General features: G+C 37.3%; 1 protein-coding gene across 1 annotated transcript in view; it reads right to left on the reverse strand.

The window, feature by feature from the left end:
• Nucleotides 1–13,567, reverse strand: part of LOC134210939 (serine/threonine-protein kinase NLK) — a 250,974-nt gene that overhangs the window by 44,196 nt on the left and 193,211 nt on the right. Inside the window, 1 exon segment of the mRNA XM_062687387.1 lies at nucleotides 6,793–6,922. Within this exon segment, the coding sequence (XP_062543371.1) occupies nucleotides 6,793–6,922 (130 nt within the window).

The raw sequence follows: 13,567 nt of genomic DNA on the forward strand, positions 1-13,567 counted from the left end.
GTCACGAGCTTGTAACGCTACCATGCCGAGGAAGGCGCGACCACGGAATTGCAGGCCACAGGTATACTGCCCATGATCACATATCAGTCCCATCTTTGCTGGATTTCCTATTCATATGGGACAAATATGCGATTGTGGGCAGTATACTGGATGAGCGAGCAAATGGCAGCCCTTCGAGCATCCTGCCTCAGATCTAGAACAAGACTACAAAGGCCACGCTCGGCAGAAGTGAGGAAGAACGATGCGAGATATTCAGAGCGGCGAGGCTGGGCCTAAACAAGGTCATCAAAAAGAGCAAGAAAGACTGCTTGGATAGACTGTGCCAGAGCGTCAACTCGAACCCATAGGGAGACGCCTATGGAGTGATGATAGTCAAAACAAGAAGAGCACTAGCTGCTTCCGAGCGATGTCCAACGATGCTGAAAACGCGGGATCCCGAACATGGCATTGAAGCATAATGACAAAACCAGGAGACCCCTCACCGCACAGACCAATCTGTCTAATAGACACTGAACGGAAGCTACTGGAGAAGTTAATAATGTTGTCAATAAAGCCAGGCTATTAATAATGGAACAAATACCCTATCTCTCAAATTTTCTTATGTTATCGATATTTTGATTCGATCAACCTTCCAAAAAATCCATCTATTTCAGAATTCCAAGAAGTCCAAATTGATTATTTCCATCTCTGGGAAGCGCAGAATATCCAATTAACTTCATGCCAATCTGCTGCAGCATTGCCCGTTGCGATGCAGCAATGTGGAGTAAGTTTATTCACAACTGGGATTCAATTAGCCTCGTTTTATATTGATTACCTACGTCGTCTATCTCGATGGCGACGACAGCGAAAGAAACTACCACGTGAAGTATATCACAGAAAGCAGGGTCATGCGGCAGTGTCTGGCACAATGGCTATTGGTTCATCATTCTCCATAAATGCTCTGCATTGAAGATGTATTCCAATGCTTCCCAGATGATTAAAAATTGTAGAGGGTAAACTGTGAACACTTTATTTGGAAATTATACCGAAACACAACCCATTCACAAATTAGATTTCCAACTCAGAAGAAACCAGATAAACTTATATAGTAAGTTATATACATAAATCTAAAAGAAAAATGTAAACCTATTTGCATAGCAAAGAATTTAAAAGAAAATTTTAAATTGAGGTACAGGTGTAACAAAACATAATTGTCATTCTCATTAGCATCGGAGGTATCTACCCAATAAGATCAAGAAGTAAACCAGGGATCTTTTTCTTGCATCCTATTCATTACAATACAGCATGAAACTTGGCGAACAAGTTAAACAATTTGAATACGCAAATCAAAATAAGTGCTGTTGGTTCATTTGCATTGCTGAACCTGCATCGGAACAGACATTTCGAATCAAAATGACGGAAACAACAAGAAAAATGCACTTTTGCATCCACTTGTCCGGTAACAGCAGCGGTACAAAACTTCGCGTTGCACAAAAAAATTGCATTCTGTTTAGTCAGATGAACGACGCTAGAGTAAATATCAGGCAAGTGTATTAAAATTTGTTCGCACGATTTGCATAATTGACTTTGCCACCGTCGTCGTCAGTTCACGCCCACTCCGAAGTTCACCTACAATTTAGCAACACGCTTGTTAGTGCGAATGCGATTTTTTTGTGCTTCCACTTTATAGTTATTGCTCAACATTGGAAACGATAAAACGCATGGAGGCTGCTGTCCGCCGCCAACAATTCTGAACGATGCGTGATGTTTGCAGTTTTACTGTTTCCATTTATATTTTTCAGTTTTCATCACGTTATTCCACGGTGGGATTTATCGCTTGCTGATGCTGATATTTGGTTAACACTATATAAATTGGTTTTCGCGCAGTTGGCAACTATGATCGGCGGAATATGATTAGCAGACTCGACAGATTGAACAAGTCGAAAATAAAGCAGTGATTTGCAATGGAATAGAAGTCCATTCCACAAAATCAGAAGATACAACATGTTGCATTCATCCAGTAATTATTTCGCTAATGAAGAAATCACGAGACAAAACACTAGAGCACCATGTTAGCCTCAATGACTAAAACATGTTTGTCAAACCATTACTTATGCTGTTTCTTAATCCATCGATTCTATGTATAATCGATTTTTGCTTCAACCGATTATTCAGCTAGGTACCATGTCGAATAAATGTTGTGCATTCATTATGCGTTTAATTTAATTAATAGTATAAATGTGAATTATGCAAGCTTTAAATATGCATGACCACACATTTGTCGGAGGTGTTTACTGCACAAATCCTTTCGTTCGGAAACAAGCTTGCATGCTGTAGAAGCCTCCGATGCGATGTGGCAGCGTTGGGCAGTAGTCGAAAGAGTTCTGGATTTTCTCTCTCTATTCATCGTTTCGATTGAATTTAATTACCGATTACTTGGTGAACTCGTGCACAAACATACGATGCTTGAAGGCATTGTCGGATTTATGGCGTCTAGCTAGGGAAGGAGAATATGCGATTTAATCTATACCATTTGTTGAGTAATCTTCATCCTTGTGTTCTTATGACCATCAACAGGTTCCAGTTGTTTGCGTATTAATAGTCAATTTTTCACTAGATGAGATTTTCAAATGTAATGCCATATACATGCGTTGCGTATGTTATGTTTGCTGTCTAGTGTCAGCTTGAAAACCTCTAGGACTTTCACACGGCCAAGTGGAAAAAGGGGGTAAGTGTAAAAATCTACTCAAAAAATTTCAATTGTACAGCCTTTACAGTGGGAAGTCTTCGCTGAACCAAAGTATGTCAAGGGGGATCTCCCGAAAGATCCCTATCGCCAAGAACTGCCGGATGTTGGTATCTACCTTGCTAACCAACTTGTACTTGCCTCTGAGGGAACGATCCATTGAGGCTGGTTAGATATGAACTGCTGTTGGTGAACAGTTTCAGGTTGGACAGGATGTTACAAAAAACAGTTTTGCTCCACTGAAAACAAAGTTTAACCTCAAGAGGAAGCGTAGGAGCCGGCAAGTAGACTAGAAAGTTGCCGTCCCTGACGCAGGTAGGAAGCGCTTTGGGAGTCGGAGTGGTGACCCTCGGAAGTGTCCGGAAGGACGGAAGTGTATTTGGTTGTCAAGCTTGGGTGACCTTTGCACCCATAGACATGATCAACAAATTGAGCTGGACTAAGTTTGCAGAAATGCTGGCAGTAGTAGATGCTGGTTCTAGTAGGGTTGGATTGCTCGCTGGGCGCTGGGTCTGTTGGGACTTATAACTCGAGTTGGTGTCACCGGGAAAGCGGTCGAAGGGATTGGTTGGATACCCGAGCAAAGTATGAAAACATAACGTGAGCATATAGAAAACACATTTTGAATTCGACATCAAATTGAAATCATAATTTGTTCTCAAATATGAATCATCATGATTGATTACATATTTTGATCTCATTTTGCTGTAGATTTCTAAATTGTATAATTTGTTAATTGTATAATGATCTCATTTTGCTGTAGATTTCTTAATTGTATCTGACATCAAACTGCCCGAGCAACGCTTGAAAGCAAATCGATAACTAATTTTGTTGTTGTGAAATCGTCTAGTTTTGATAACTCAGGTTGATATCCTTTTGGTCGTTTTAACGGTTAAAAGATCAAAATCTACAGCAGAAAAATCTTACTGTGACATCAAATCGAAAACTATTCCTGCTATCGATGAGAGCAAATCGAAAACTAACTTTGATATTGGTTTCGATAACAAAATAAGTACACAGTTTGATGTCAGATCATACAATTTAGAAATCAACAGCAAAAAGAGATAAGAAAATTATTTCGGGCTTTTTAGTAGAATATTTCACCTGTCATAAGACGAGTTTATACAATCCCATTGAATTCCACCACTTAATTGTATCTTGACAGATACGTATTTCGACCTCAAAAGTAAGGCCGTCTTCAGTGTCTCGTACTTGACTCGACTCGAGATACAATTAAGTGGTGGAATTCAATGGGATTGTATAAACTCGTCTTATGACAGGAGCAAAAAGAGATTAAAATATGTACCCGAGCAAAGCTTGAGAGCAAATCGATAACTAATTTTGTTCTTGTGAAATCGCCTAATTTTGATAACTCAGGGTGATATCCTTTTGGTCGTTTTAACGGTTAAAAGATCAAAATCTACAGCAGAAAAATCTTACTGTGACATCAAATCGAAAACTATTCCTGCTATCGATGAGAGCAAATCGAAAACTGATTTTGATATTGGTTCCGATAACAAAATAAGTACACAGTTTGATGTCAGATTATACAATTTAGAAATCAACAGCAAAATGAGATCAAAATATGTAATCAGTCATGATGATTCATATTTGAAAACAAATTATGATTTCAATTTGATATCTATATCAAAATATGTTCTCTATATGCTGTCTGTATGTTTTCAGACTTTGCTCGGGTAATCAGTCATGATTCATATTTGAAAACAAATTATGATTTCAATTTGATATCTATATCAAAATATGTTTTCTATATGCTCTCTTTATGTTTTCAGACTTTGCTCGGGTGTGTACTTATTTTGTTATCGGAACCAATATCAAAATTAGTTTTCGATTTGCTCTCATCGATAGCAGGAATAGTTTTAGATTTGATGTCACAGTAAGATTTTTCTGCTATACATTTTGTTATTTTAACCGTTAAAACGACCAAAAAAATATCAAATTAAGTAATCATATTCGGCGATTTCACAACATCAAAACGAGTTATCGTTTTGCTCTCAAGCTTTGCTCGGGTAGTCATGGTTGATAAGCTTGCTGCTACTCAATGGCTTGCATCTCTCCTCAGTTGCACACTTGCTACAAATAAATTACATATACGATCAATTCTAGTGACATTCCATTTGAGTTGCTGCAACCGAACTGTGCTGTGGTTTTTCATATCTGGCGTATCTTCGTTCACTTGATGCCGAGGTCATTCCGGTTGGGTCATGACGTCCGGTCTACCGGCCCTCCGACTATCCACGGCACCACGAAGGCCATCCTTAAACATCGGAGTTAGTTTAAAGGTTCTGGTTGTGGTATAGCTTCCGATCCTGAGGCACCCACATTGTTCGGATCAATCTACGGCTCCTGAGTTGTAGTAGCATAGCAAATTTTCTATTCCTTGTGTATGTGTCCAAGCTCGCCTAAATGTTACTTTCACTGCCTTTGTTGACATGCTACGATCAAAAGCACTCCTAAAACGGTCCGGTTCCGTATCAGAAACACCGAATATGTAAGTTAATATTATTTAATAGTGTTCATATCGACTTTAATGTGAATAATAAATTGCAGCTTTATAGCGTGCGACAATAAAATCAACTGTGCATGAGATCGTGCTAGAAGATCGGTGTCCGTGGCTATCAACAGAGTGATGCTATTTTTATTATTTCATAATCTTGAACTTTTGTTCATAGGAGATAGTAAAAAAGTTCATGCTACAAAGATGTACATGTAAATAATTCTGTTTTGAACTATTTTGCTTAAGATACACTTTAATTCAATCTTATTTGAGTATGGATCTATTAAGAAATACTTAATTGCGATAAGGTAGTCCAAGTTAGTAGTATATATGTGGAAAGAAGTAAATGAACTCTGAAGGTACATACTTTGTTGTAGAATCTATGAGGTCAAAAGGACAAAAGGTCGAGAAGACCAAACGTCGAAAGATATAGAAGGTCGAAAGGGTAGAAGGTTGAGAGGACAAAAGGTCTAAAGGGACAAAAGCTCAAAAGTGACAAAAGATCGAAAAGTACAAAAGGTCGAAAGGGATAAAAGGTCGATCAAGAACAAGTTGATAACAAGTTGGGAGTATTCCAAAGGAATTTGTGAAAGCATAGGTAATACACTCATAAATCTTATCAATCAAAGTTGAAGAATGAGCAATTTTTAATAAATGAGTAATTACTATTTATTTATTTATTTATTAATTTCACTGACCTTATAATGGTCTTTTAAGTAATAACTATGAAACAATATTATGCACATCTAGATAGTTCGGTTAGAGATAAAAAAAAATTGTTGATTTGAGAAATGAATAAAACTTGTATTGTGCGTGATTGATTAACTCCGTTTCAGTTTCTTGTCTATTTCGACCTTTTGTTTTTCGACCATTTGTCTTTTTCGTCCTTTTGTTCCGTTTGTCCTTTTGACCTTTTGTCCCGTTCGACATTTTGTCCTTTCGAAACTTTTTGTCCCTTTCGACCTTATGTCTTTCGACCTTCGACCTTGATAGGTTTGTAGTGAAGATGAGTTCAAGACAAAATTTTCAAAACGACTTATCTGCTTTTGTAAACAAAGATTCAAACGACGATTTGACTAATCTGATAGCTCTCCCACGCAAACCAACACCATCAACAGGTAGCGGAAACCTTCACCTACCTATTGATGGTGTTAGTTTGCGTGGGAGAGCTATCAGATTCGTCAAATGGTTGTTTGAATCTTTGTTTACAAAAGCAGATAAGTCGTTTTGAAAATTTTGTCTTGAGTTATTTGATTGATCAGAAGTCCACGGCGACATCATGTAATTTTTAATACATAACAAGACATCAGTTTCACAAATAGATTCATTCCACCAGCTATCCATGAGTATGTTCGATGAACATAGCCTAAATAGGAGTGTATTGGAATGGACTATGCTATAAATCTTGTGGAAATCATTGAGTTCAGATCTGGCTTCCGGATCGAAAACCCAGAACCAGATGTATATATACATATGATGTGACAACAGCAAAACGCTTTTACAAGTGATTATGAAATATCTCATCATTTTAGAAAACATTCAAACTTACATTATCATGCTTGAAGAAACACAGCATCTTGAGCTCCCGAAAAACACGTTTCGATGACACCAGCGACTGGAACACGTTTGGCAGTTTCTTCAGTGCGACCCTTCGTCCATCGCGAGGATCTGTGACGGCCCTGTGGGAGAAAAAAATGCAAGAGAAAAAAAAGTAAGTATCCATCGTTAGCTTGTGGTGCAATCCAGTGTAGCAGTGTAGTCTAGTACCCGTGCAGGGAGCAAAGCTTCAAAAAGAGCTAAATGACTCATCCCGGCCCAATGCGGAACTGCCAGTGACAGAATCGTATCCCTTTTCTACGATAGTGACAGCACAGCAGTAGCAGCGACGGGGGAAGCACCCGTCGATAAATTTGCGCTTCCCGTGCAGCGGAAAAAGGAAGCCGCAGCTGATAATTTGATTGGAAAACGTGAGACGTGATGACACAGTTCTGCCGTGGCCTGGTGTTATAATTAATAATCCAACCCGGCCATCCCGTAGTGGGTTGCCAACATTTTGGAGTGTGGTCGTCGGTCGTGGTGAAGGGCTGAATTCAAATTGGACCCGATAATTCGTGAGATGAACGTGCGGAAAATTTATCGCAAAATGTGACAAGATGCTGCTTTACTTGGTACACGTAGAGTAGATACATGCCAATGGAGGGGAAACAGTTTATTTTTTCAACTAGGCACTAGGAGACTGTACACCGCATTCTTATAAGACTCGATCGGTTGTACGACAAAAAGCTTCAGCGGCTCGATGTGAGAAGGGTTGAAATTAATTCAAATGTCTTTCAACGATTTAAATAGTTGGAGTGTAGAGCGAGAGTGGCCATTCAATGCAACTGTTTTGTCACATTGAGTTTCTAAATTGATTTTTTCAAGAATGCAATCAACTGTATAGTTGTTACTTACGTGAAAATCAAGTATCTGGAATGCACTGAATGACGAGTCACGAATACCCAAGAGTTATATTGAACGACAATGTTGATGTCTCAGCTTGGTATCAATTAAATTATATCTTGGAATAATATTAAATTAAATTCTCACCGCAATTTCCAAAAGCATATCATTAAAATAATTCTTCCAAACCAAATTGTTCAGCCTCATTTTCGAAGTTGTCCCATTGCAAAAACCGCACTAATTGTAAATCGTCGCGGTAACAGCTGGCTAGATAAATTAACAAATCGATATTTGACCATTCCATATAGGCGAAGATTGGCAATTGTGGGACAGGTTCATTGTCTTAAATTTGCTTTAGTTTAAGAAATAAATATATTTTGTATAATATCAATGCACTATTTACTGATATAACAGAAATAAAAATGAATGCAAATAATGTAACCTATAATATGTTTGCCTTTTGGTACATACTTTTTGTCTTTTCTAACGCATGAGAAAGGCACCAACACCGCTGAATAAACTTGTTTTTTTTTTAAATAAATAATATTCTTTTACAAGCTATTCTAACTGTCTCAATAATGCTTGTTCTACTCTACTCATATTGTAATGTATGTTATGCAAGTACAGCTGCAATCGGAATTCGTTTAACTTATGGATGCTACATCACACTACCCATTGAACCACGGCAATGATTTACAAATTAAAGCTGCTCCGCGCTTGAGCACCCGCGTTATCATTTCCCCTTTGTTTCGAGCCGAGGGTTTTCTATTTTCAATAAAATTGGACTGAAACTTCGAAAATATAATTCTCGCGTAAATATCCAGCGAGAGACCAACGACCATGTGCCATTTCCATATTATACGATGGTGTTAATTTCCACCAGATGACGAAACAACAGTGCATGGATGGTCCACCTTGTGTGAGTTCCAATTTCGATAAATCAAAATATTCGCAAAATTGCCGTCAGTAGCTTCTTGCCAATCGTCCTGTTGATCCCTAGTGGAATTAGTAAGGATGGCGCGATGGTTTGGGAGTACACAAGCGCAAAATAGGTAACGAAAGCTTGTTGGAGCGAGAGAATTTGTGTCCAAACGAATTAAACTATACATTTACGGGAAGGAATTAAGCCTGGCGATGGGAAATTCACAGCTTTTGCGTATTGCGGTGAATACTAAATTCTACTGTAGCTTGTTTTGGACCGTAGATTGTATGCCTTTTATAAAAGCGACATGTGTATTTATATTCCGCTGATAAATTCACGTGTGTTATTTCTCTGAGGTTTCTTTCGTGAGTTACTATTTTTCTAATTGCTTTCTTATACAGTATCGACCCGATTTTGTCACTCCCCGATTTTGTCTACCCCCGATTTTATCACGTTTTCGACCAGATTTAGTCGCCAAAAAAAATTTAGTCGTTCTTTTTATGTTTGTAAATAATACATCAAACAACAATGATTTTCATGAAATAATTTCAAGTATTTTGTAAATCTTTAAAACGAAATGTTGGGTTCCGAGCCCAAGGCATAAACTGATTCATATTTGTGAAAAAAAAATACAACGAAAAAAGACTATTTTGTCACATTTCCTATTTTATCACCCCAAAATTCACCAGGGTATGATGAAATCGGGATATTACTGCATTAATACCCGGGCAGAAGCCATAAACAAAATAACAAAACATGATATGGACTTGATTGATATAAGAGATAAAAGAACAGGCAACAATATCAAAAATTTGCACAGAAATATCATTTCAATATCAAGATATGCTATGGATAAGAACAAACTAATGGTCACGATCACTTATTACAAATAACATATCTTGATATCCTTGTGATATTTTAGTGCAAAATATTGATATTGTCGTCTGATCTTTTATCTCTTATATCAATCGTGTCCATATCTCCTTTTGCTATCTTATCAACATTTGATATTATTGAGCTATTTTCGTCTACTCGGGTAGTAAGAAAAATCTTCTTCTATTATAATACGGTTTCAAAGTTACGTGCTTATCAATAAATATAAATTATTTGGAGCTCAGAAATCTTCGACAGCTAAATGATAATAGGTCATTGTTTCAACAACATATAAATAGCATACTTAAACATTAGCAACCACAGTATATTAGGCCAACATATTATAAAACACTCCAAAATATTGGTTACAGTAACAATTATAGATAGCCAATCATAAACGTCTCCTTGAGCACCATTTATCACTTTGTCGAGCATTCAACAAATTGGAACATGTTAATTACAAGCTCGATTTCAGCGGCATCGCCCATATAGCAACAGTAATTTCCTTAGACGCGAAATGGCTCCAAACGGCAATCAAATAATAAAATAACGCAAACATCGTTTAGTATTGCTCAAACACATGCCATCCACGAACAGGTAGCCAACAGGTAGATGTAGAAACCGCGAATTTCGAGGTCAATCGCTCACTTCATAAAAGCTTATGTCTGGGAATTTCGTCTGGACGATGATGACGGACGCGAGTTGCGGAATCATCGGGATAGTTTCGCTTGCAGTCTTTTTTTCGCTTCCCTTCTTCATCTGTATTACGTTCGTTTGTCATGGGGGTGTTCCCAGACGGAAATATTATTGAATTTTGAAACATTTTTTGAGATATTCTCAGACAATTTAAAACACAAAAGTAGACGTTTTTATGAAATAGCTAGTCGACCCGGCAGACGTAGGCAAAATGCACGTTGTGAACTGCCCATGCGAAATTTCCATACGTATCTTAGTTTTAGTTTTTTACGAATTACTCAACTTTACTTGTGATTTTCGCGAGAGGAAATGTCATATAAACCCGTCAGGATCTATAATGAACGTTTTTGCTGAAGGAATGAACAAAATCCTTCCATCCGTGTTCGAGTTATGCGGATACGAACACAGACCATTTCTAGACCAACATTTGAAAAGGGCGGAACAGCCAAAATGTAAACATTGCAGTTTTTCGTTTGAATGCATAGAATATGGTATAAACTAGTCCATAGTAATGAAAAAAATAATATTTTCTATCAGTAAAAGTTATTTTGAGATACTTGAAAAAATGGCGTATTTCCATCCTGGTTTTATTAACCAAACATGGTTCTTACGCTATTCGTTCAAAAGCATAGGAACTTGGCGAAATTTGCGTGAATATGATAGCTTTTACCCTATCCTTCATATTGAGTCAATATTTATTGCATTTTTACTGATATGTGCTGTAATAATGAATATTTTAATGAGAGATACGAAACAATGATTTCCTACCTTTTACTGGAGCGGTTGCTGTTACGGCGCGTACATTAGCCTGTTGAAAGGTTTATAGTGGAAATACGCCTTTCGAAAATAATCAGATACAGGCTCCCGTGAGAGCTCTGTACCTTTAAATCTTTGTTCAATGTGTACACTGGGATAGCATAGAAGTGATTAGATACCACGTTTGCTTCTATTAAACCTTAATAATGCATAAAAATCATAATTAAATAAATTTTATAAATTTCTTTTTTGGTTCCTTACTGAAAACCTAACAAAAGCGCATTTTCGTTATGAAACCTTAATATGTAACATGAAATTATTTGGAAACAGATCTACTTCAGTCAGGTCATGCAAAATGAAACGTTAGCATCATTCATTACTAATGCCTTTCAGTGAGTGGTTCAGTACCTATACCGAGTTGAGGCAAGCTTTACGACCAATTATTTGAAAGATGTTCATTAAGAATCAGTCACCCTCAGAAGTGATTCACCATATGCTTTTTATATTAGATTAATTTGAATTAGTAAAATCGATTGTATAACGATGTAAAATTCAAAGGTGCAGCCCAATCGTATTGTACGCAAGGGTGATGCAGAACCACGTAGCTGTATGTAATGGATATTATTTGTAATTTTAGTTTGTGTGTCTTTGGTACAATGATATTCTTCTCTTCTCAAAATCTCAGTATTACCCTCGGTATCTGTGCGTTTGAATTTTCTACAGTAACCACTTCCAACAACGTAATCGATGCTGAAGGTTTACGGCTGCAAACTGAGGATTAGAACTTAACTTGTTGTTGCATTAATTTGACTTCAAACTTATAGGTTTGGTTGATTCACCGATTTCGCCGATTGCGAAATTGTTAGAAAATTATCAATAGTAAATAATTATAAATTGATATTATTTACTACATTGGATATGAAGCATTGACTCTTCCTTGATCGAATGGTCCAAGAAAATAGAAAATCCATCGAGAAACGGCAGAGATATTAACGTTCAAGTCTATCATATTTTCGTGATATTTTTCGATTTTTCACAATCGTAAAATGTACCCCAATATAGAAAATACAAACGTGGTCCCAAATCAAAACTGTGTTTCTCCTAATCTATGATGAAAAGCTTTAACATTAATGTTCCAATTAGTTTATTTCTTGAGAATAAGGGTGCGGCCAAAGTAGACGCGAAGTGCGAAGCGAGGCGAGACGTCCATACGATTTGACAGCTCCATATTCCTTTAATTTCCGCGCGACGTCGCGTAGACGCGTCTACTCTGGCATGAACCTAACGTGCCACGCAATTCGAGCTATACAGAAAATACCTAAAAGTAGGCAATTTATCGGTGAAACGTTGGGCGGAACAACACAGGCATTTGGTAACAGGACTAATTTCCATGGCGTATTTCCAGTGAGACTTTGATTTTGGGCGTAGTGCTTGTAATTTCCATTTCTAAAGCCGATATACACTTAGCTGCATATTTTGGCACAGCACATCGAAGAGAAAGGTGGTTTTCATCTATAATATGCAACAAATTCAATTTATATTGAAAATTCACTAAATAGGAATTGATTTACAAGCTTAAAACTTGGCACGCAATTTTCTCGGTTTCCTGTTAATGGAATTCTGCCCTTTTCAAATGTTGGTCTAGATTTCATTTTTATTATACAGAAGAAGATGGATAGGAGTGATGAATGACGTTTAAAGCTCGTTAACAGATGAACATTTTAGTTCGAATTTCAGATTACTTTAATGTCTGAATTTGCAGTTATTCCAAGAAAGGGATAAAACAATAACTATTTGTGTATGTTATACTACGAACGTTATAAAAGAAACATTTAAAGAAAGCATTTTTTCCATGGAATAAATATAGAAATTCGTGCCAGATGCAGGTTTGATAATGTTTCCCCCTAGTGTCACCGTGTCGTCTGTTTGTGTTCGCTAGTTCTGTTTCTGGATGAAATTCATACTGCGTCAAAAGATTTTTCTATGGTTGATAAATATACTGTAGATTATGGTGCCAATGTAATGTATGGGGAAAATTTTACCATCGAGTTTCAACAACGGGTAGTGCTCAAAAGTTTCATCTCGTGATCTACTGTGGTATTCTGCTGTACAGAATCCACACATAATCTATTTGTAGACATTAGTTGTTGTTATAATTGCCGGGTCCACGTCCATTTCATCGTGAGTACATTGTGTCCATTTGTCCGTATCGTGTATCCAATTGCTCGTTGCATTTTTCGGTTGTCATTTATCCGGGTACGTTGGAGGAATGTCCCCGAGAAGAAAAAGTGTAATAAACTATGTATGTACAATGATTAAAATACACTTGAAACTGTTAGTAAAACATGATTAACAATCCCAAAAAAATATGAGAAATCATCCAATTGAATATTTCAGCCTGCTTCAAAGAGGTTTAAAGGCCCCAATTATCATTCCACCTTCATTAAGAGTTATGCGTTTAAAATATTTACCCTTTCCAACAACCTAATCACTAGGAGCCATCTCATTGCCCCCTTCGGATAATCACATTTACAGTTCTCCTCAACACCGAAGTGAGCAAAGAGACCCGACTGCACCTCAGGTATGCCAATAAAACCGATTATCTTGTCGGGAGCGGTATTTACTGGGCGACTGAACA

Source organism: Armigeres subalbatus, chromosome 2 (genome assembly GCF_024139115.2).
Source record: "Armigeres subalbatus isolate Guangzhou_Male chromosome 2, GZ_Asu_2, whole genome shotgun sequence".
Classification (NCBI taxonomy): domain Eukaryota; kingdom Metazoa; phylum Arthropoda; class Insecta; order Diptera; family Culicidae; genus Armigeres; species Armigeres subalbatus.